At 40.3% G+C, this 23,098-nt stretch overlaps 2 protein-coding genes across 3 annotated transcripts; one reads left to right on the forward strand and one right to left on the reverse strand.

Annotated features, from left to right (window-relative positions):
• Positions 1–958: 958 nt before the first annotated feature.
• LOC143028242 (uncharacterized) lies at positions 959–13,331 on the forward strand. 2 transcript variants are annotated; one of them, XM_076190057.1, is made up of 7 exons: positions 959–1,219; positions 1,833–1,967; positions 6,433–6,573; positions 7,827–9,124; positions 11,795–11,951; positions 12,037–12,192; positions 12,351–13,331. In XM_076190057.1, the coding sequence occupies exons 3-7, from the start codon at positions 6,472–6,474 to the stop codon at positions 12,666–12,668; spliced, it is 2,031 nt and encodes a 676-aa protein (XP_076046172.1). In that variant the 5' UTR covers positions 959–1,219; positions 1,833–1,967; positions 6,433–6,471; the 3' UTR covers positions 12,669–13,331. The 2 variants fall into 2 exon arrangements, with proteins under 2 accessions (XP_076046172.1, XP_076046171.1); XM_076190056.1 differs by lacking the exon at positions 1,833–1,967 and having other exon boundaries at positions 961–1,219; positions 12,351–13,330.
• A 4,672-nt stretch (positions 13,332–18,003) lies between these two features.
• Positions 18,004–22,495, reverse strand: LOC143028243 (NADH-quinone oxidoreductase subunit B-like). The gene is made up of 4 exons (XM_076190058.1): positions 22,363–22,495; positions 19,829–20,016; positions 19,331–19,522; positions 18,004–18,396 (listed from the first exon to the last, which is right to left on the reverse strand). The coding sequence occupies exons 1-4, from the start codon at positions 22,373–22,375 to the stop codon at positions 18,175–18,177; spliced, it is 615 nt and encodes a 204-aa protein (XP_076046173.1). The 5' UTR covers positions 22,376–22,495; the 3' UTR covers positions 18,004–18,174.
• Between the last annotated feature and the right edge of the window lie 603 nt (positions 22,496–23,098).

The raw sequence follows: 23,098 nt of genomic DNA on the forward strand, positions 1-23,098 counted from the left end.
ACCCTATTATTAAACCAATTCTTGCCCATTTCCTTCTTAAATCTAAATTTGTCCAATTTGGATCCATTACCGCGAGTCCTGCCCTGTTGTCTTAATATGATGACCTAGTTTGCATCACCTTTGTTAAAGCCTTTGATCACTTGAACACCTCAATTAGATCACCCCACACTGTGTCTTTCCAGAGAGTGTAAGTTAAGGTACCTAATGTAGTGTCAGAATGTCTACTGCTATACATTTCGCTTATAGAATCTTCTAAAGACATGCAAATGAATAAAAATAATAATTCTTGGCCTTACACTAAGCCTCTCTTCGTGAGGTAAATTTCTGAGCCCACGTATCTGTACTGATTCTAGTGAACTGATGTCCATGCTATAAGACGGAGACAAAAACTCTACCGCATAGTCAAGGATGGGTCTAACACTGGAGTTTGATAATTACCTCTGTATTTCTATTCGTAATTGTCCTAGTAATGAAACCTAATGCTAAAACCTTAAACGAGTTCAAAACTGTTGCAGGGGAAAAGAGATTCAGTACTTCCCGAATGTAGCAATTTTCCGATATATTAAAGTTAGCTAAAATGGATAGATACTATTATTCTTGACCTCACGAAGAATGAACATACAGAGAGCATGATCCTAGTCCCATCGCTCTGTCATACTTGTCGCCTTTTACGACTCGCACGGGAATCGCGGTAGCAGAATTCTTTCCCACCCTCCACCTAACCACGGGTATAAGGAAAGGGGTGACGGATGGAAGGGGGATGGGTGGAGGTGGGGGCATGCCTTGGGTGGCTGCTTCCCTTATAAGGGGGAGAGACCTATTGGTATTTAGATAGACAATTATTCCATCTGCACGAACAATCGTTGTAATATGAGCCCGTGTCTTATAAGTTGCTGACTCCTCTTGGGAATGAAATCAGCTTTGTCTACATTTATGTAGTATTCGTAATCATATGTAAACGAAGATTTTGAGGAATGATATATATACATACATGTATATATATTTTCTATCTCTGTTTAATAGTCAAAGGCTGAAAGTTATAGTAAAATATACGATACTCGTATTTTAATCTGTATGTAAACATTGTTTACAAGACGAAGGAAATAATAGAGGGAAATGGGACGAGTGTAAATAATTCAACAAAACCCCAAAAATGGGCGATATAGAGTTAACGACGATGTGGAAACTGATAGATGATGTTAAATCTTTCCTTTCAGAGGTTAGAACTTTAAGTATTTCTTGTTTTTAGGATAGTTATATTGGTAAAATGTGTCAAATTCGTTGTACTGTTCAGCGTATGGAGAATATGATTATATGGTAAATGTCATAGAACTCGGACATATTCCCGTAATACTTTTTCAGTTTCTTGTGAATTATATTTATAGGTAATGTAATATTAACATGAATATATAGATTAATACAGTGAATTTAGGTCACAGCAGTGGGTAATTATGTAAGTACTTGCATTGTATTGTAAAATGTATTGGAATTGTAGTTCATAATCTTCTACTTCATAATTATTTTTTCATGGTTAGTGTACCTATGTTAGTGCAACAATAGAGATAGAGATAGAGAAGACATGACTGAGTAGAAAGAAATATATTGGTAAATTTTTAGAAGTGGACAGCTAAGTGATATAGCAATATGAAATTAAGTTTTAATTTTGTAAATTGTAATATATCAATGTAATATTATATGTTTTTCTTGACAAAAACCAATAAGATAAAAAATTGCTGAAGTGATACACTACTAAATGGATTTTGGACAAGTGCTTCAAATGCCATCTTTGTATTGATATATTACTTACTTGGTTTACTTGGTGTTGTTCTGAGGTTGATCCCTCACAGTCACGGTGATCCGCCGCTGAATCCGGTTTTGGCGTCCCTAGCTAGTAGGTCCACTTGATCCGGGATGGAGTGAGGCTGCCCGACAGTTGTCTGTATAGCCTGGTACCGGTGGTTCATCAGGTAAGAACGTTAAGTATCTGTCCCGGCCAGCCTTAAATGTGTCCACCGTGCAGCCTGTTATGTCTCTTATTTGTTTAGGGAGTGCAGTGAAGATCCTTGGCCCTTCATGCCCCAGGCTGGCAGCAAGTAAAGTTTTGATTCGCTCTGGGGCTTTGGTTGGAAGGGTTCTTCTTTTGCACTTTCGCCCTGTTCGTTTATTGTATTGCGAGTGCAGTGTAGAAGAGTTTGTGGGGTCTGGTGTATGCTTTTCTAGGATCTTCCACAGGTAGATGGCTCTGTACCGGTCTCTCCTTCTTTGTTGGGAGAATAGATTGAGTTCCTTGAGGCGGTCCCAGTAATTTAGTTCCCTCATCCCCTGGATCTGACGGGTGAAGCTTCTTTGAACTGCTTCCAGCCGCTGGATTTCCCCTTTTTTATGGGGCGACCACAATTGACTGCAGTAGTCTAGTGTGGGTTGGACCAGGGCCCTCCATAGGGTTAGCATAACCTGTGGTTCCCTTGATGAGAAGGTACGGAGTACCCAGCTTGCCATTCCCTTGGCTTTCTTTATTGTTTCATCGATGTGATGATGAAAGCTGGCGTCCTCGCTGAGGTGGACTCCCAGGCATTTTACATGCATCTTTGGGGGGATGACTAAGTCCCCCTCTGTGTGCAGAGCAGTTTCCTGCTTGATGTCTTGGTATGGGCCACACCTCAGCGTTTCGAATTTTCCTTCATTGAACTGCATGTTGTTTTCTGCAGCCCAGGTGTACACCTTGTTGAGGTCCTCCTGTAGGTGGAATACATCCTCTTGACTGGTCATTGTGTGGCTGATGTTTGTGTCATCAGCGAAAGAGGTGAGAACTGAGGAGCCTATGTATTTGTCGATGTCACACAGGTGAATGAGGAATAGGAGTGGACCCAGAACTGAACCTTGAGGCACTCCGCTACTTACTGCGGCCTCTATAGATTTGCGGCCATCCACTGCCACTGTCTGTGTCCTCCCAGTAAGGAAACTGGATAACCAGATTCCCAGTTTGCCTCCAATTCCTAAGGATCTGATTTTATGGAGGAGGATGCCGTGATCAACCTTATCAAATGCCTTGGCGAAGTCTAGGAACACCACATCTACATTTCTTCCTTCCGCCAGGTTGTGTAGGAGCCAGTCGTAATGATCCAGTAACTTTGATAGACAGGAGCATCCTTTTCTGAACCCATGTTGGGTTTCGTTTAGGAAGTTGTTGTCTTCCATATACTTGGTGACTTTATCCCGCACACATTTCTCAAACACTTTGGTGATATGAGATGTAAGTGCCACTGGTCTGTAATTTTGTGGGAGGCTCCTGTCCCCTCCTTTGTAGATGGGGCTTATAGTGGCTTTTTTGAGGAGTGCCGGGACCACTCCTTTGTCTAGAGAGGATCTCCATAACAAACTTATGGGTTGCGGAAGGGTTTCTTTGCATTTTAGGAGCATGATGGCTGGTACTCTGTCTGGTCCAGCGGCCGAGTTCGATTTGAGCTCTTTTATGTTGTTCTTTATGTCGTTCTTTGTGAACAGTATGTCGGTGAGCTGTGGTGACTGGGGGTTTTTCGTTTCAAAGAATGTTGCTGGGTTGCTGACAACTTTGGATGCTCTTGGTGTACTGAATACATTGTTGTACTGTTGCCTCAACACTTCACATGTTTCTTCCAGATCTTTTGTTAGTGTTCCCTTGTCTGTTTTTAGGGGGCCAATCTGGGTTTTTGTCTTTATGTACCTCTTGCAATAGCTGTAGAAGTATTTCGGGTTTTGTTTAATGTTCGTTATCGCCCGATTTTCATCGTTTCTCCTTTGTGCTTCATGGGATATTCTTATTTGTTGTTCAACTTCAGCTATTTTGGTCCTGATTCAGCACTCCTTTTCCTCTCTTTTACTTTTATTCAGTTGTTTAGTTAAGGACCTTCTTTTCCTCATCAGGATTCTTCTGTCTCTCAGTATGGTGTTTTGTTGAGGTCTTCTGTTTCGTTTTAGTGGGATGTGGTTATTGCAGATTTCTAGTAAGGTTTCTATTAGGGCCTGGAACGTGTCATCTGGACTGCCCCCTTCCATGATCTGGTCCCAGTTTACTTTGCCAAGGCTAGCATTTACCTCTTCCCACTTTATGGAGTCGCTGTGGAAGTTGAAGTGTCCAAGGTGAGTATCCTCCGATGGGGTTGGTTTACTTTGTACTTTCCCTGTTTTCATGTAAGTGGTGTTCACCGTGATGAGGTTGTGGTCAGTGAGCGTTGTTTCTTCTACATGGTAGTTGCTGAGAATGTCCTGGTTGTTGGTGAAGAAAAGGTCGAGGATATTATTTATCCTTGTTGGCTTGGTTATCATCTGTGTGAGAAATGCCCTGTCAGCTAGGTCCAGCAGGAGTTTGGCTTGGGCTTGGTCCTCTATTGTTCTTCCTGATATGGTACCTTCTGGCCATTGTATAAATGGTAGATTAAAATCCCCACACAGGATGATGTCAGGCATTGGTGTTTGCAGACTATCTAGTAAGAGGTCTATCTTTTCTATCCCTTTTCTGAAATTTTCAGTGTCACATTGGGGTGGGCGATAGCAGTTAATGATAATAAGGTTGAGTGTGTTTATATGTAGAGCTATGAGCTCAACTTGACTGTCTGTGTGTGTTAGGAGAATCTTTGTGTCTGAGGTGTGGGTATTCCTTACATATATGATAACACCTCCATGTGTTCTCCCTTCTCTATCTACTCTATATGGGGTATATTGCCCCATTTCTATTTCTGCATCATTCACCTCCTTCTTCAGGTGTGTTTCAGTCAGGGCAACAAACAGGGGGTCCTCTAGCACCATTAGTTCTTTGATGAAAGGAACTTTACTTTGATTAGTTTTAGGGTAGAGGCCTTGTATGTTACCCATGATGATGTTTTCTAGTGTGTATTTGTTTGTGCCGCTGTGAGCCAGGGAAATTGTTGGTTGGGTAGTACTGCTGTCTGTGGGGGGGGCAGTGGTATGTACCCTGTTGGTTTCTTCTCTTCCCTGTAGTTGGTCCAGAGTGTTCCCTGTGCTTGTATGGTTTTGTTCAGTAGATCTAGGGCTGTGTTCAAGCCGTTTACCAAGCGGAAGTTAAGGAATTAAAGTATTAAAAATTTGTCTAATCTAATCTGCATTTAGTAATGCACTACCCATAATGTTAGAGGTCATCATGGTGGTGGTCATCGTCAGGAATGTTGACAGCCAGTTTTGGCATCTAATTAGATTGGGGTGTAAAGGAATTTCATAGCTTCAAGAAAAGCATGGAGCTCAGCTCTGTAGCATTGCTTAGAAAATATGTTGTGTGTGAGGTACTAGCAAAGGTACTGAGGGTGTATTCCAAGCCTCAGTATCAATCTCCAATGCCAAACTGAAATTGACAGGACAGGACAGATCATGTCGTCTTGAAACCCATCGTCGCAGCTTCATTTGGTAAAATGTATATTATGTTGATAGATTATAATTTACAAAATTGATATTTAATTTCTTATTGCTGTATTGTTTAGGTGTGCACTTCTAAAAATAGACCTATTGGTTTCATACTGAAATATAGTGCAACTAGAGTGTAAAAATTATAACATTCTTGTTTGATGATCATATGTATGTTCGGAGAAAAATATACAATTTTATTAAGCTTTTACTTTGATGAATAAGAAGTCTGTAAGTATTGGGCCAATTCCTGAGACTTAGAGGAAGTTTGACAGCAACAAGGTAGAGAATCAGGAAATCTACTAAGAGTAGTACAAGTGGTACAGAGTTGAGTTTTTGTTGAGTGCGGATGTGCATGCATGCAGTTCTCATGTCTTTGGGGTTTTTCAATGTGTGGAGACTGCCACAGGAAGGGAAAACAAACAGAGTGACCTATGGGTGATTAATCTACACATCCATTGCAGTTACAACAATAGCTACACCGATAGTGACTACAGAAAGGAAAACAAATTTGAAAAGTGTGACTCGAAGGGTTGGATTAGTCCTATGGGCAGTAGCCTGTTTATAACTTAAACAAGGGTGCCAATGAGGAAGGCCATAAACCAAGGAACCCCTTTCCCCCCAGACCTACCTCATTCAAGAAGAGTAAATGGATATGGATGACTGAGGCACCACTGTATCTCCCCAGCCTCCTACTATTCCCTCATCCAAGCTTCCTCTTCCCTCCTCCTCCTCCCTCTTATCCTTTCCTTATCCAAGTCTCCTCTTCCTCCTCCTCCTCCCACCCTAGCCTTCCCCCATCCAAGTCTCCTCCTCCTCCCACCCTAGCCTTCCCCCATCCAAGTCTCCTCCTCCTCCCTACTATTACCTCATCCAAGCCTCCTCCTCCCTACTATTCACCCAAACCTGCCTCCTTGCTATTATTCTCCCATCCAAACCTCCTCCCTACTATTCCCCCATCCAAACCTCTTCCACCTCCTCCTCCAAGATAGTAAGTGAATGCTTTAGAAGACTAATATAATCCTTCTTTTTCAACAGGTTGAGCGGTTTGGATTAATACAGACCTTTACCATTAAAATGTCTGCTGCATCACAAACCAATATTGTCTTCACCTCCAAAAGTTCCCAGTGGAAGTTGCAGATCCATGATGCTATGGTTACTCTTGAAAAGTCCCTACAAGTAATAATATATTTTCTTTTCTTCTCATGAATCGAGTTGATTTTATCTTAGAAATCCATGAGTGATATATGAGAAGGATACTAAAGGGAAAGTGGTTATGCTAAAGACATTGAAAGGAAATATGTAAGAAAGGTCTGGCAGTGTTATTATGTGTATTGGAAGAATGAATAAAAATCTATTATGCTTGGAAAGAATGAGAGATGGGTTGACTTGGGAAAAAAAAAGAGTGAAGGAGAGATGGAAATCGGTGAACATGTTGAAAGTAAGGAAGTGTTGCCATTCAGGACAGTGTGTTTTATTTTTGTTGATGTTGGTTAGTTTAGTGTCAGTGGATTATGACAATGAAGTTATGAAAAAAGCTGATCACTCTTAAGCCCAGAAGTCTACCCTGTTTTGTGGTCTTGTCCATACTGCCATTGTTTAACCTAAATATGTTCTGGAACCAATAATGGGCACATGCTAATATTGATCCTGCAAGGTGGACAGTTGAGAGATTTATCTTTCTGCCAACCACCTTCAAAACTTGTCAAGCCCTCTTACCTCCATTAGGAGGTGGAGGTGCAGCCCCAAGGGGCTGACACTTGGTCTCTTTATTGGGTCCAAGATATCTCCGTCAACTTTCCCTGCATTTCTAGAGACATAGGGGTGGTATAGGAGAGATTTAAAGATGACAGAAAGGAAGGATGGTGGAGGTTAAAGGTGATCAGCAATCTTCTTTGAAAGGAGATTAATCTCCAATTATAAAAGAATGATATACGAGTCTGGTCCACTTGGTCAGTACCTGATATGGGGAAGAGATATAATCAATCAGTCTCTTGCCACTTGTTCAGTTCATAAGTTACTCAGAGACGAAATTTTGTAGAACTGTTCGGAGTGAATATATGGCAGTGTAGCACGGGTTTGTGTCTCTCATGTGGTGATTTCCAGTTAAAGCATTTACTGTCGTTGCCAAGCCAGTTCTATGATGACATGTAGGCATACTTGTGTAGTTCTTGGTCTTGGGAAGGATTTCTGTAGATCTGATCAAGTTTAAAATTTGGTAGCCTAATTAAGGAGTATTTGTTTTGTGATCTAAGTATGCATTTGCTTTTGTATGGAAATGTTGTGGGGTACTAAAGATATGTTGTAGATGTAAATTGGTTGGTGCCACCAAAAATGACAAAATTTTGCAAATGTGGCCAGTTTTCAAAAATAGCTAATCAAATTCCCCATGCTGTGTAAAAGTTTGGTACTCATCTTTTTTTTTTCTGCAGAATGCAATTTTGAGTTTGGTAAACTCTAAAGAAACCAGACCACTCTCCCCCTGTTTTGCACCATCCTGTATCAAGGTGGCTCCAGGAACTTGCAGTGGAGTGATGGCAGAAGACAACAAGAGGAAGCTCTTCCAGTTGAAGGATGAGGCTATTCCAGAAGGTGGGGGAGAGAATGCAGTGCATCTTCCAACAACTAAAGAAACGGAAGCGGCAGATGTTCTCATGGAATTGTCGGGGAAAGCTAAACGGAAGAAAACATTTGACCCACCTCCTGATGGTCCCAACAAAACTTTGATTGAAGATGACAGAAGAGCTGTGATATATGCCGCTCCAATAGAAACCTCATATTTGAGCCACGAACGTAGGGAAACTGTAGCAGCACCGGGCGAAGTGTCGATGATAAATGAAAAAGATCTTTTGCCTTTAGCAACTGAAGTTATCTGTCAGTATTGCCCGCAGCAGTGCGAGGACTTGGTAGAGCTTCATGAACATGTGCTAGCAATGCATAACATGAGTGAGATGTGTCTGCAGCCAAACAAAAAGAAACCTGACGAGGTGACTGCTAGTGATGAAAAGGAAAGAACTTGTGAGAAAAGTCCTCAGGATGCAGGGCATTGTGTGCAGAGTAAGGAATCAACTATTTTGCCCAGTGATGATATGATCTTGCCCTTTATTCCATTGACTCAAGGGCTAATATCCGATTCAGCAACCTACATGCCAACAAATGTGAAGGGAAGACAGTCAAATGTAAGCAAAGTTGATCTGACGGGGAGTTCTATTGCTTATGCTGCTGTTGGTCTTCCAGTTCAAAATCGTGATGAAAATATTCTCTTGCTCATGCCAGGCCATCTTGAAAGCAACCAAGGACCAAGTCGAGTGACAAATAATTGTGGCGCTCATGTTAATAAGGAAACTTATGTCATGTATATGTGTGCTGTTTGCTTTCATGGTTTTCTCACAAAACATGAGTATACTACTCATGTATGTCGAGGTAGTGAAGCCAGTGAAATACTTGAAACAAGCCTGATAGATGTAGTAGTATCTATTCCAGTTTTAGAAGAGAAAAGTCAAAGTGGAGAATTAGGTAAAGATAGTGGAATTGAAAATAAAGAGAGTACTATGAAAATGATGCAGTATAAAATCCATGAGAAAGAAATAGTTTTGAAAGAGTTTAGGCTCTTAAACGTCAGTGAAGGAAAGTTGATAAAGGAGTGGACCTTGAAACACTCGACCACAGGAAAAATTTTAACTCTTCATACAGACCCATCCTTACTGGACCAGTGCAATATCATGTACAGGTAAATAGTAACTAAAATAGTTTATCTGTTTATGTTTGTGCTCATATGTGGGTAAGCTTTTTCTGTATTAATTGTATGTACAAACAAATGAGAGTGATGAGTGAGGAAAATGGAGGAGAAATAAGGAAGGATGAGGTGAAGGCAGTTGTAAAGATGATGAAAGCAGGTAAGGCACCTGGTCTGGATGGATGTCATGCAGAATGTCTGAAAAAGGGAGGTTCAGTGATGGTGGACTGGTTGGTGAGGTTATTTAATGTTTGCTGGAGAGAGGGTAGAGTACCGGAGGACTGGAGTAGTGCCTGTATAGTTCCTCTTTACAAGGGAAAAGGGGACAAGTGTGAATGTAGTAATTTCAGAGGGATTAGCCTGTTGAGTGTAGTAGGGAAGGCTTATGGGAGAATCTTAATTGAGAGGATTAGGAGAGGAACAGGAGTAATTGGTGAGGAACAGTGTGGATTTAGGACGGGTAGAGGTTGTGTAGATCAGATCTTTGTGGTAAGACAGATATGTGAGAAAGCTATAGGAAAGGGGAAGGATGTTTTTTGGGCTTTTATGGATCTGGAAAAGGCTTATGATAGGGTAGACAGAAAGGCACTGTGGGAAGTTATGCAGATTTATGGGATAGGAGGAAAGCTTTTGGGAGCTGTCAAGAGTTTTTATGTGAGTAGTAGAGCATGTGTTAGGATTAGAAATGGAGAGAGTGAGTGGTTTGAAGTAAAGGTGGGACTTCGTCAAGGATGCGTTATGTCGCCCTGGCTGTTCAACTTATACATGGATGGGGTGGTGCGAGAGTTGAATGCTAGGGTAGTGAGTCAGGGATTGGAGATGGTTAAAGAAAATGGAGAAAAGTGGGAGGTGAGCCAGCTGTTGTTTGCGGACGACACTGCGCTTGTGGCAGGGTCAGAGGAGGGATTGAGGAAGCTGGTGGCAGAGTTTGGGAGAGTATGTGATAGAAGAAAGCTAAAGATAAATGTGGGTAAAAGTAAGGTGATGAGATGTACAAGGGGTGAAAGTGGCAGTAGACTGGAAGTGAACATTAAGGGAGAGCGACTGGAGGAAGTGGATAGTTTTAGATACTTGGGTGCAAGTGTAGCAGGAAAAGGTGGAGTGAAGGTGGAGGTAGAATGTAGATTGAGAGAAGCGAGTAAATGCCTTGGTGGTTTAAAGAGTGTAATGAGAAATAGACATTTGGGAATGGATGCGAAGAGGAGACTGTATGAAGGAGTGATTGTGCCAACAGCACTGTATGGGGCAGAAACGTGGAACATAAGAGAAGAGAGAAGGAGTTTGAATATGTTTGAGATGAGGTGTCTGAGAAGTATGGTGGGGGTTACTAGGCTGGATAGAGTGAGAAATGAGGAGGTGAGGAGGAGAACAGGGGTGAAAAAGGATTTGGGAGATAGGGTTGATGAAAGAATATTAGGATGGTTTGGACACATGGAAAGAATGAGTGAAGAAAGACTAGTAAAAGAGGTATGGAAGGCAGATGTGGAGGGAGTGAACATGAGGGGACGTCCTAGGATGAGGTGGATGGATGGGGTGAAGGGGGCTTTGGGGAAGAGGGGAATGTCTGTTGAGGAAGGAAGGGAGAGGACGGAAGACAGAGGTGAGTGGAGAATGGTTGTATATGGATGATGTTGTGACTGCATGAGGAGGAATGGGCGGGGGGTGGGGGGTGGGGTAGTATGTGTGAGTAAATTTTGACGCAGCCCGAAGGGATTTCTCCCCGTCCTCGCCTTATATGCAAAGGGGGACGGAGAGGGGGGGTCGCCGATTAAATGAAGCGGCCTTGCTGTGGATGTACTGTGTCTTGCGACACTGCTTCTGACCCAGGGCGGTGGGCAGGGTGCAGGGATGACCCGTCATCCAGGAGGTGCTCAGATGAGCGGAAGGGTGGGATGGGTGTGGAGTGTATTTAGGGATGAAATGGGTGGGAATGTTTTTATGCCTTTCCCTTTTTGGCTACCTCCCTTGGAAGGGGGAAAAAGCCCTTGGTATATGTATGTTAGTACATATACCTCTATCTTGGCACTTCCTGGATGACGGGTCATCTCTCTTGTAAAGAGGAAAAAGCCCTTGGTATATGTATGTATGTACATACAATTAATACATAAAAAGCTTATCTCCCTCCCTCTTTTCTCAACTCCTGGGTGACTGGTTATCTCTGCATCTCACCCATTGCCCTGGGTCAGAAGCAACACAGCAAGACACAGCATGTGGATGTACTTTATTATACTGCGACTGTCCCTCCGTTATGCTGTCCCATTACTCTTAATACTGCTTTATTTTCTTAACAAGGTAGCGTTTTTTATTGCAAGACTTCTTTATATTTCATCCACACTAAGGATATTTGATTAAAAAACACCAACATGCCAGATTTTTAGATAATTTTATTTGCTGGCTGAGCGAGTTAGGGCATCATTTCTTGCAGCGAAGGTCGAGAGGATGGCGGTTCGAATCCTGCCACTGGTGAAGTTGAACCAAGGGGATGGTTCATTAAATTCCATGCTACATAGTCCTCTGTGAGGAGCACCATCCTAGCCTTCCGATAGGTCGGAGTTTGTGATGTTAGACCATATCAATCATTAGCTTCAACAGGAAAGCAATCAGTGGTAGGTAAGTGTTTTGACAGCCTCAGCGAAACCCTTTAACTGATATCTTGTTTTCCAGATGCTCAGAATGTGATGTTAATTGGGATGACTTCTCATCATTCGTGAGCCACAGGATAGATGGTCCGTGTGTATTCAGGTGCACACAGTGCTCTCTTATGTATCCAACGCCCAATAAACTTGCACAACATCAGTCATCATATCATGCATCAGTTGAGGTAACTTCAGATTATGATTGTGGGAGTTTCATGGAGGAATAGAAAAGGAATAAGAAAATGTACATAAATTATCCTTTTATTTCAGGACCGGACTTGTCCTGTTTGTGGGTTGGTGTTTGAGAAAAGGCACCTACGCAACAAACACCTCAAAACCCAGTGCTCTAAGCAGCACAAGTGTGAAGAGTGTGGTGCTGTCTTGAAGAATATCTACAGTCTGAATGACCATTTAAAGACACATCAGGTACTCTCTTATGTTACTTTTGCTATACTACAAATTGTTAACAAGGAATCTTGCTTCATATATTGCAGTCATTAAAAGTGGTCTTTGTGAAGATCCCTGCAGAAACTGCCCTTTTACAGGCAAGCAAACTACAATAATGTATGTATATCATCTTTTAGGAATGCCTCTTCAAATGCACAGAATGTGGTGCATCTTTTCATCGGAAGTCAGTTTTGAGCCGTCACATGAGGAAACATACAGGACTCAAACCACACCAGTGTGACAGGTGCAATCTATCATTCTACACGAAGCAGCACCTTCAGACTCACCAGGATAGACATGACGGAAACAAACGACACAAATGTACTTTGTGTGATAAAGGGTTTTATTCCAAGTCGGACCGTGATCGCCATGTAGCTCGAGGTCACTGCAGCTCAGCAAACAAGTCAGAGCCAACAGTGACGCGGACAACACCAGACAAAATTCTGGCAGTCTGATATGTTCAGTGAATTAAATTAATTCTGTGGTAAAACTTAAAGGTGTGGTTGTATCAAGAAATTTGTATGGTTCTTTGATAAGCTGCATCATCATTTTTATGTATATGTAGATACATATATTCATGAAATAGTTATGCTATTATATGGAATTTTGTAATACACAATCTCTGAAATTAGGCACGTTTTCTTTATTAAACCTTTTTCCAAGTAAATGAATGGATATACCTGAAAGTGAGCATTGTTATTCAGAGGAAACCTCTTTCATTGGTAAATTTGCTTTAAATATTGAAATAATGAAAGAGAGACACTGTGTAAATGAAGTGGCTGGCCATGCTGTGAATGTGCTGTGTCTTACTGCATTGCTTCTGACCCAGGGCAGTGGGCAGGAGACAGGGATGACCCTTCATCCTCAAGGAGCTAAGAGGAGAGGGAAACAAATGGGAATGGAACGGGTGTGTGCCTTGGCTTACCTCCCTTATAAGGGGGAAGAGGCACTTGGTATTGGTATGAGGATAGAATTCTATCTACAGTGGCCGCGAAAAGTTTGGGCGCGTAACAAATGTAAACACTTGGGACATTTAAATAATCATTTAAAGACCTACAAATGGCTTATTACATACCTTATTTACCAAGCGATTTTCCTTTAAGCTTTATGACCTTCTCCAAACGTGTTGAGGAATAATATTATCCCAAATATCCTGTATTTCTGTTTTTAGCTTAGCTGTTTTTTAATTATATGCCATTCGTGCTCAATGGGATTTAGGTCTGGAGAATTTCCAGGCCATTTTTGGAAGTAATCAACACCACAGTCTTCTAACCATTGGGTAACAGACCGCGCTGTGTGAGCAGGAGCTCCGTCCTGCATAAACCAACTAGCATTGCACTTTTCAAAACTTTCAGGCAGGTTATCACACAATAACTCGAAATAAGTATGCTGATTTACACACTCATTTTGTGCAAGAAACACTAAATTGCCAACTCCACCAAATGCAAAGCATCCCCACACCATAACACTTGCAGCATGTTTCACCACTTTAGCTGTATAGCGAGGGTCATTAGAGTCAGACCCCCTGGGGCGCCTCACATGCTTCGACCTGCAGCCCGACGTCACCACAAACGTTGACTCATCACTCCACAATACTCGTTCCCAGTCTTCTAAGGACCAGTCCTTATATTTCTTGCAAAATGCTATGCGATCACGTATGTTTTTTGCACTTTGGAGGGGAAGAACTTTAGCACAGCAACTATGGTATTGTAAATCTTTGGCTAAATGATCAGAAATACATCTTACAGACACATCATGCAGCAGTGCAGGGTTATTTTCTTTCAGTTTTCGAGCTGTGAGCGTTGGATCTTTATCTAACTGCCTCCAAATAACCGTAGAAGTACGATTTGATATCTTCCTTGGCCGACCAGAGCAATGCTTTGGAGTAGGAATGATGTTACTTCCTCCGTCTCGAAATTTCTTGGTCTACTTTTGCACTTGACGCACTCCAATTCCCACACGAGTAGCAATATCTTTACACTTATAACCCTCCTTATAGAGGGTTATGATTGTAACAACTGTGTCTCTTCCCAGCTCTTTACCACTTCCCATTACGGAGATATCAAGGCACAAAAACAGAGACCACCGCAAAAAAAAGACTACTCCCCGTGAGAGATGTTTAGAAACTGACTCCACGTGACATCGAGTGCGCCTAAACAGAGTTGCTAAGTAGTGCGTATTGTCTCGGCTAAATACGGGTACAAACGCTAGCATTGAAAAATAACGAAAAGTTTGGGCGGAAAGTTGTATTTTTCGCATGTTTTGAGTTTAGCTGAAAGTTGGGGAGCCTATAATTTTGCGCCCAAACTTTTCGCGGCCACTGTATATACTGTACATATACCCAAGGCTTTTTTTTTTTTTCTTATAAGGGAGGTAACCAAAAGACAAGGCATAAAAAAAACTCCCATCCATTCCACCCCTGTCATACTCCACTCCCCTCCATCTATCTACCAAGGGGTTTTTCACCCGTACAAGGGAGGTAGTTAAGACAAGAGGCAAGCACTCACTCCCACCCATTCCCCTACCTTCCCTCTTATCTTAGCTCCTCATGGATGATGGGTTATCCTTGTATCCCATCCCCTGCCCTGGGTCAGAAGCAATGCAGCAAGACACAGCACATCCACAGCAAGACCACATCACTTAATCAGTGACCACCCTCCATGCAAAAAAAAAAGAGAAGATAAGGAGAAATCCCTTTGGACTGCGTCAAAATATCATCCGTACATAACCACTCCCTAACATTCCTTCCCTTTGCATCAGAGTATCATCTACAGTACCACCTCTCATTAACGGACGTTAATTAGCTGTGTTTTTGGTGCTGTTGTTTAGTGCTGTGCAATCACTATGCCACCCAAAAACCACTCCAAATCAACCGATTATTCACATCAATGGACACCGTTACCCCCCTTTTAGTCCGTTAATGAGAGGTAGCACTGTATATGCAACCATTCTCCACTCACCTCTCCTGCCTTCTCCCTTCCTTGCTCAGCAGAAAACACAATTTAGATTTTCTGAACTTTGAAGCTACAGCAAGAACTATTAAAAGTAGGACAATGATGAATACATAATTTGAAAGCTGATCATGTCTACTTTATCCAGTGTTTGTGTACACTTTACTTCGAACAGTGTCATAAAAGTGTCTGGCAAGCATGAAGGGTGTAAACCCACTATTTTCTTATAGATTTTCGACCTTATAGTTTAGGTATTTTTACACATCTCCGATGTCCAAATGTAAGTATAAGGTCTGAATCATTTATGGGATAATAGCACTATCTCAATTTTCAAGCTGGTGGCTCTTGTGTACAATTTACCACATGACACCTCATATAATGGTGTTGTTTATGATAATACCTTTTGTTACTTTACAAAAAAGAGAAAGAGCATCATACAGTTGCTGCAGTATCAAATATTCTCTCCTTTCCAAGTTTTGGTACATACATATATCAAGGGCTTTTTTCCCCCTTACAAGGCATAAATCCACTCCCACCTATTTCATCCCCACATACTCCACCCTTCCCTCCCTCTTCTTGGCTCCTCCTGGATGATGGGTTATCCCTGCATCTCGCCCAATGCCCTGGATCAGAAGCAATCCAGCAAGACACAACACATCCACAGCAAGGCCACTTCATTTAATCAGCAACCCTGCTCTCCATCCCCTCATGTGATAAAAGAGAAGATAGGCTGCAACAAAATGTCATTCACACATACTTTCTCAATTGATCCCCATCCCCCACTCACTCTCATGCATCACAGCAAGTTTTGGTGGAAAAGAATAAAAGGAAGTGCAAATTTTGATCTCTCATAGAAAAACAATACTCATTTTCAATAATGGTTGATAGCAAGGGCTAATATGGAGCGCATGTAGGCATTTCAGCTATCTCTCTTGACTATAGAAGCAAAACTATACTTAAAAAAATATATATATATATATTTTATCAAATTCCTAAAAATGTGTGATCCAATTCCTGTAAAATTGACACACCCGTCCTTGTTGTGGCATGCTGTATCTGAAAATAATTAGTTATATGGGCCGATGCTAGGCCTAATGTATCCTGCTAGCATGGCTGCTGGTGAGTTGAAAAAGGCTGATATGAATGGGGAGAAGATTAGACAACTTTATGGGTTGGAATGACAGGTAATAATGGAAATGGAACTGCCTAGTGTAGGCATTATGGTCTCTTGTATTCTCCTCCATTCTTATGTTCTTAGGGTAAATTAAACTAGAACCTGATGGCTACATACAAGGTTGATTAAATAAATGTATGGTAACTATTGTTGTTGCTGACAATTCACAAGCACTTCTGTTCTTATGAACAGCATTGCACAATTGCTAAGAAATACTTTAGGTTGCTACAGCAGGCATAACAAGCATGGGGTTGAGTATATTGCCCCAGTTATGCACAAAGACCCTTAGGACCAGGCATGTGAGTGGGGTCTGAAGAAAAAAAAAGAAAGAGGAAAGCCAAGTGGCAGCCAAGTGACCGAGCAGTGGGTGGATGTGCCTTTCCTCCCACATTAGGGAGCATTATCTATTTGTTATTATTTGTCTGTTTATTTATTATTTGCTTGATTGTAATTTATCATTATTTGTCAATTTATGATTATTTACTATTTACATGTTTATTATTTAACTATACCTATGCATTTATTTATTTTATTTATTATTTATATTATTATAATTTCTTTTTTTATCATTATTATATTTTTTTGCATCCGACCTAGTTATGGACCAAAAGGTCTCCTGTTGGCATGCTCTGCCTTTGTAACTTCAAATAGTACAATCTAGTGTCTACTGCTCAAGGAAAGTACTCTTTCGTTCTGCCTTTTCCTCAGATGGCTTAATAAAAGGATGGATTCCATTAGTAGTATTCTGACCAGAAAGCAAAAAAGTGTTCATATATACGTGGAATTTCACAGAAACAGAGAAATTTGATATGCCTGCATAGAATCAGGACATTTTCATGGAGAGGAATGCCTGGAAATTTTGGCTCTACAACTAACAGGACTGTGCCCTAACTGGGACTTAGTAAAATTGTGTTGGATGAACTAATAGGGTGCGATTATATGGAGGCATACTGTAGTAGTCCCAAGCTATAGGAATGATGTATTTACATAGTTGTATTATAGGGGAAGAGAACTATGCTCATAGTAACCTGTCTTTGTATCTTTCAGCATCTAGTTTGTTCTTAGATTCTTGTATAGTTTTTGCACACACTGTTGCCTCATCCAATTCATTCCAGATATCTACCACTCTGTGTGGGAAACTATTTTTTTTTTCAGATCTCTTCTATAATTATCCTTTTTGAGTTTCTTTTCATGTCCTCTTGCTTTTCTCTTATCCCACTTTAACCTCTTCACTCCGGGGCACATCGCACGTCTGGCAGCATTAGCTGCCCGACGTGCAATGTTGCGTCATAATAATCGCATTATAAAAAATAAAGTCAGTGCTCAATCGTTCGTTCTCTTTCACCCGTGAATTTTGATAACCATAGAAAATATGATGAAGCCAGTTTAGAGAGAATGGAGGTTACGTAGGTACGACTACAATAAATATAATCAAGATGCCGATGTCGGCATCATCGCGTACCCACTTGCTCCTCATGACGCCTACGTAGGTGTCACAATATGGAAGTGGTTAATAAATCATCTCTGTCGAGGACTTCTCTCCTTTTCATAATTTTGTAAATGTCGGGTGTGCATGATATGGAGTATCATAGTTTAGGAAAACATCACTTGTATCCATCTATGTTGTAAGTCACTGAAAGCTCAATTCATCAATAAGATCACAAGTAAAAGTTAAATGATTTATTGATCACTATGTACAAATACCATTCAGAGTTGTCATTGATTATTATCAACTTGTATTGCATCAAAATTAAGATGTATGGCTCAGTATCCCTATGTTACGGGGCTTCATTTACAGTTAAATAATATCTATACTAGATATATGGTTAAGGTTATTCACTTTCTGTACCACATCTGGAGAGATTTCATATTCTTCACTTTTCGCTGTAACTGAAGAAGAGAATACATCAAAGCCTCGGCAGTTGGTGGGCAACCTGGCACGTAGATGTCTACCGGGATGATGCGGTCGCAGCCACGTACCACAGAGTAGGAGTAGTGGTAGTAGCCTCCTCCATTGGCACAAGAACCCATGGAAATTACCCATCGAGGGTCAGGCATCTGTGTTTAGATAGAGAAGACTGTTGAAATGCATTCTTAGATTATGACGATCACTCACCCAAACTAATTGTATAACATACATACATACATATACCATCCCTTCAAGCTACGTTACTCCTTCATCCATTCACTCCTATCATTTGCACTCTCTTCCCTTGTAACAGATTTCCCACAGGTATCCAAAGCCTCCTTTGCCTCATCCATCCCATTCTTGGTCACCTTTCCAAGTTCACTCCATCCACCTCTCCTTCCTACAATCTTTGCAAGTCTTTCTGTGTTTATTCTTTCCATTTACCTTAGCCACCTCTGCACTCTGATCCACCCTATCTGACAGTTCTCTTCAAATCCCTGCCCTCTGCCTCAAGCTAATTTTTCTTTCTACCCATTTCTGTAATACAATCATGTTTCCAAAACACTTATCTAAAAAACAATGCCACTTCCTCTCTGCTTCCTTTACATTCCACGCCTCTGCTCCACACCAAGATGTGGGCACAATCACTCCTCTTTAGAGTCACCCTGAAATACATATTTTTCATTCATTCACTCCTATACTCTCTAATTCACTTCCACTTCTCCATTCACTGTCATATTCAATCCCAAGTACCAGTTATCCACCTCCTCCTTGCTGCTGTTATCCTTGCTTCTGCATTTCAAGACTTTGCCCACATTTACTTGCACCTTTCCTCACAAACTTCTGCACTCAGTCACCAACTACTTTGGTCTTTTTTTCAAAATCAGCCACACATAATATCATAGTAACCGAAAATAACAACTGATTTAATTTCCAAGGGCTTCCATTCTCTGCCTAGCATTTGTGTTTACCTCCCTTATCAAGCTATCCATATACATATTGAACAACCATGGTAACATCACAACTCCAATAGAGCCCTATAAGCCATGGTGATATGCTCTAATCTCACAGTATTGTTCTTACCTGATCATATACCTTCCTGAGAGCTGGGGCCATTTTGTTTGTCAGGGTTCCTGCAACAATAATGACATCTGCCTGTCTGGGAGAAGCTCGGAAGACAATACCATATCTGTCAAGATCATAACGAGCTGCAGCACACTGCATCATCTCTACAGAACAGCAGGCAAGACCAAAAGTAAGAGGCCATAAGGAACCCTGAAAAAGAAGAAAAAATAATAAATAAAATAAAATAATAATAAAAAATAAAAATAAATAAATAAATGAATAAAGATAAAATAAATAAATAAAATAAAATATAAGTGGAATATATATATATATATATATATATATCTGTATAATTAATCTAGAGGCTCAGGGAAAGTTTTATGATGTACTATTTACAACATAATAAAGACCTCCTTCTATCTGTATTGTACGAGTCAACAGCTTTTCTTATTTAGGTACATTATGCATAAACATACTATTTCAGACAGAGAATATATGAATATATTGAGAACATACCTTACGACCCCAATTCAAGAGATCATCCAGCCTAGCAACCGCATATTCACCTGCACTACTGGTATTTTGGAAAGGTGAATAAGGCTTGTACTTAACAGGAGCTGGCTGGGAGCTCTGATTTCTAGCTGACACTACTACTGCACTGCTCAGGGCCTGACGGGCCACTGCAGGTAGCTTGCTCTGCCAAACTGAAAGAATATTTGCATCTTAATTATGAACACCAGAACATACCAACACCAAAATATCCACCCAAAAGTAATGAATTTTTCTTTTATTCATCAGGGGGGGGGGGGTTCAATAAAGTTATTGTCCATTTGGGGGGTACAGCTGATATTCAACCTATGCTAACACGATCAAGGCCATAGCATTTCATATTGTGGAGAAGTATCAATATGTTCCTGCTTATTCTCCTTATTTTCAGGAGTGGAGGGTGTCATGATGATGTATTTATTTTATTATTATTTTCTTTATTTATTTTTATTTTATTTTATTTCATTTTTTTTTTTTTTTGTGGTGGTTTGTGAGACTGGTACATGCTCAGACCTCAACCTTGTCCATGGTCTGGAACTCTTCATAAATACAGGAGATGGTGTACATGGCATGCCACTGCAGTGACGATACCCAAAGGGAAGCCGATGTACCGCACACACAGTGCACCCAAGTCACTTCAGGTCCTGAGGTGGACAGTGGCCATTACTCAGAGTGAATGCCTTTCCTAAACTCTGCATTACGGTGAAGGTTTGAACAGCTGCCACAACGGGTCCCTGACCATCAGCCGGGGCAAGCCTCAACACCCAACCATGGTGTCCAGCTACACCAGCATCCTCCCCATTAAGATGATGCAATTGTCGTGCGTTTTTCTAACATCATTGATAAAATTCCAGAACTGCGCAAGCATGGATATCTAACATGAAACTTACATTATCCAACAGCTACTAAGCTAATATAATCTAACCTAGCAAAACTATTCCATAGAAATAATAGATCTGTATTATTTCAGTTGTACACACCTACAAAATATAACAAGAAAATTAAATATTAAATCAATTTCATAAATTACAATACATGAATGTAACATGCGATTTTCTTGGTGGAAATAAAAACAAAACCCCTTGCTACAAGCAAATTTACTAATGAATGAAGCTGCTAGTATATGGTACGGACAACATTGTACCAGGTGTGGCCAATTAAACCAATTAACAATGTAAAATACTGTATTATTCACAATGGGATAAAGCACTACAATGACAAGCATGCAGTCACTTTGTAAGATGAAACAAGACTAACTCTGATGCAAAGCGACGCAAACAAGCTCAGATGATGGCTTTCACATTATGGATCAGGTGTTCTCCAACTCCAGGTGACGTTAATAAGCGCTCTTAGAAAGACAATAGGACTTCCTTGTTCATTATAAGAGAACACAGGGGTCTGCCGTTGTCTGTTAATTGCCCGAGGTACAATAATAATCAGGCCATCAGCATCCATGACAACGACCTGGATGATCTTTAAAATTTGAAGTACCAAATCACTAAATATTGGTAAGGTTATGTAGGTTAGGTTAGTTTAGAATAGACTAATTTATCATCCTTTCATTTCTTCGACCTTGGCATCTATCAGAACATAGTATATCATTCAATTGCTGTGACTTTAATCATTAGTAAATAGTTTAAACAACTTTTTTGTTATTGATTTCCGCCAAGAAAATTGCATTTTACATTGATCTATTATTTACAAAACTAATAATTAATTTTCTAGTGCTATATCGCATAGGTGTGCACAACTAAAAATTTACCAATAGATCTTTCAAATGCAAAATAAGAAATTAAAAATGTGTCTACGTGATACTAGAATCGAACCCAATCATTATTTCCAATGGCTTTTCATGAAAAATATCTCTCACATTTAAAATAGATATCTTGAAGAGTTCAGAGACCTATGGGTATTTCATCCTCATCCTGTAATGAATTATATAAGTTGAGACATCTGATTGCAAAAGACCATCTCCTAGCAACTAAAAAAGGTGAACTTAAATTTTGAAATGATGACCTTTATTACCTCAAGAAGGTAACGGAATAAAAATATTGGATGGTTGAATGCTACATCTATTGTGAAAATTTGACCAATATATGATTAACATCCTGTCATAACAAATGACGAAACATATATCCTGATTTACCACAGCTTTCCCAAGAAAATATAATCGCTATTGAAATCTAACATCTGCAGACATTAACCCTCTACAGCCTCCAGGAAATTAGCATAACTGTTTATCAAATGCCACTCGCGGTATATTCTAGACCTTTAAACTAGGTCAATATATATTCGAAGCCGGGTTTCAAACATGGCAATAAATGTAAACACTACAGCTTACGAAATAATCAGCTGGTGCAACACTGGATTCAACATCAGTATCATACATATGCCATATAGACGTCTGAATTTCATTACACACATTTTTTGGCTACAATCCTTGTATTGAATGTTAGCTTACTGAATATCCGAAGAAAATTAAAATCATGGGCCATAATACATACCTGCTAAAGCCATTTCTGTTTCTTCTTTACCCTACGTAATACTTGACCATCGTTTACTTGCAGGCCGGGAGATGGCTCTCACATCAGTGTTCGCATGTACATTAATGGTGCTGTGTTTGATTCATGAGAGTTATTCATTAGCTGAGTTAAACTATCTTCCTTTTACTATTTAGTTTAATTCATATATGCATTTGCATAATCGTATTTAACTAACTGTGATACCCAGAAAAGGAACTACGTCCGTGTAATCCTATATTTTTACCTTTATAGATCAAACTTGGCAATCTAGAGCGAGAGCGGCCCTCCTGAAATTTCTACGGTTGTATGAGAATAGATGGAGGCATTGAATGTCGATTATTCTATACCCACTAGAACACTATTTCTGGCTGTGCGCCTGCCTTGAATTTGTTAGTGGTTGTAGATTGAACTATGTGAAATGAATTGCCGCATCTGTACGGATATTCTTGATGTTTTCAAACATTCAGGCTATTTTTTTTTTCAATTTGTTTCCATTACTTTCTTATGCTCTTCCATCTCATCTTGTGTCAGATCCAATGCATCTAACATCTTGTATGATTTATCTACAAGATTGAGGATTTTATTGTTGTTCTTTATTATATTCTTGGTGTTGTTTATATTCGAATATAGGTTGGATTTCTTTATGCTAATTTTTCATTATATCTTCCTCTATGTAGTTTGTATAATTTACCTAACAATATTATACAGTACTTTTGTC

Source organism: Oratosquilla oratoria, chromosome 9 (assembly GCF_046742065.1).
Source record: "Oratosquilla oratoria isolate Oo_2021 chromosome 9, ASM4674206v1, whole genome shotgun sequence".
In the NCBI taxonomy this organism is placed as follows: Eukaryota; Metazoa; Arthropoda; class Malacostraca; order Stomatopoda; family Squillidae; genus Oratosquilla; species Oratosquilla oratoria.

Excerpts from the sequence above, each read along its gene's own strand:
- LOC143028242 (XM_076190056.1), top strand. The coding sequence starts at position 1,154 with ATGGGCGATATAGAGTTAACGACGATGTGGAAACTGATAGATGATGTT. Across the intron at positions 11,952-12,036 it reads CATATCATGCATCAGTTGAG|GACCGGACTTGTCCTGTTTG; the intron begins GTAACTTCAGAT and ends CTTTTATTTCAG. Across the intron at positions 12,193-12,350 it reads ACCATTTAAAGACACATCAG|GAATGCCTCTTCAAATGCAC; the intron begins GTACTCTCTTAT and ends ATCATCTTTTAG.
- LOC143028243 (XM_076190058.1), bottom strand. Across the intron at positions 19,523-19,828 it reads TCTTGAATTGGGGTCGTAAG|GGTTCCTTATGGCCTCTTAC; the intron begins GTATGTTCTCAA and ends CTTCTTTTTCAG. Across the intron at positions 18,397-19,330 it reads TCAGGAAGGTATATGATCAG|ATGCCTGACCCTCGATGGGT; the intron begins GTAAGAACAATA and ends ATCTAAACACAG.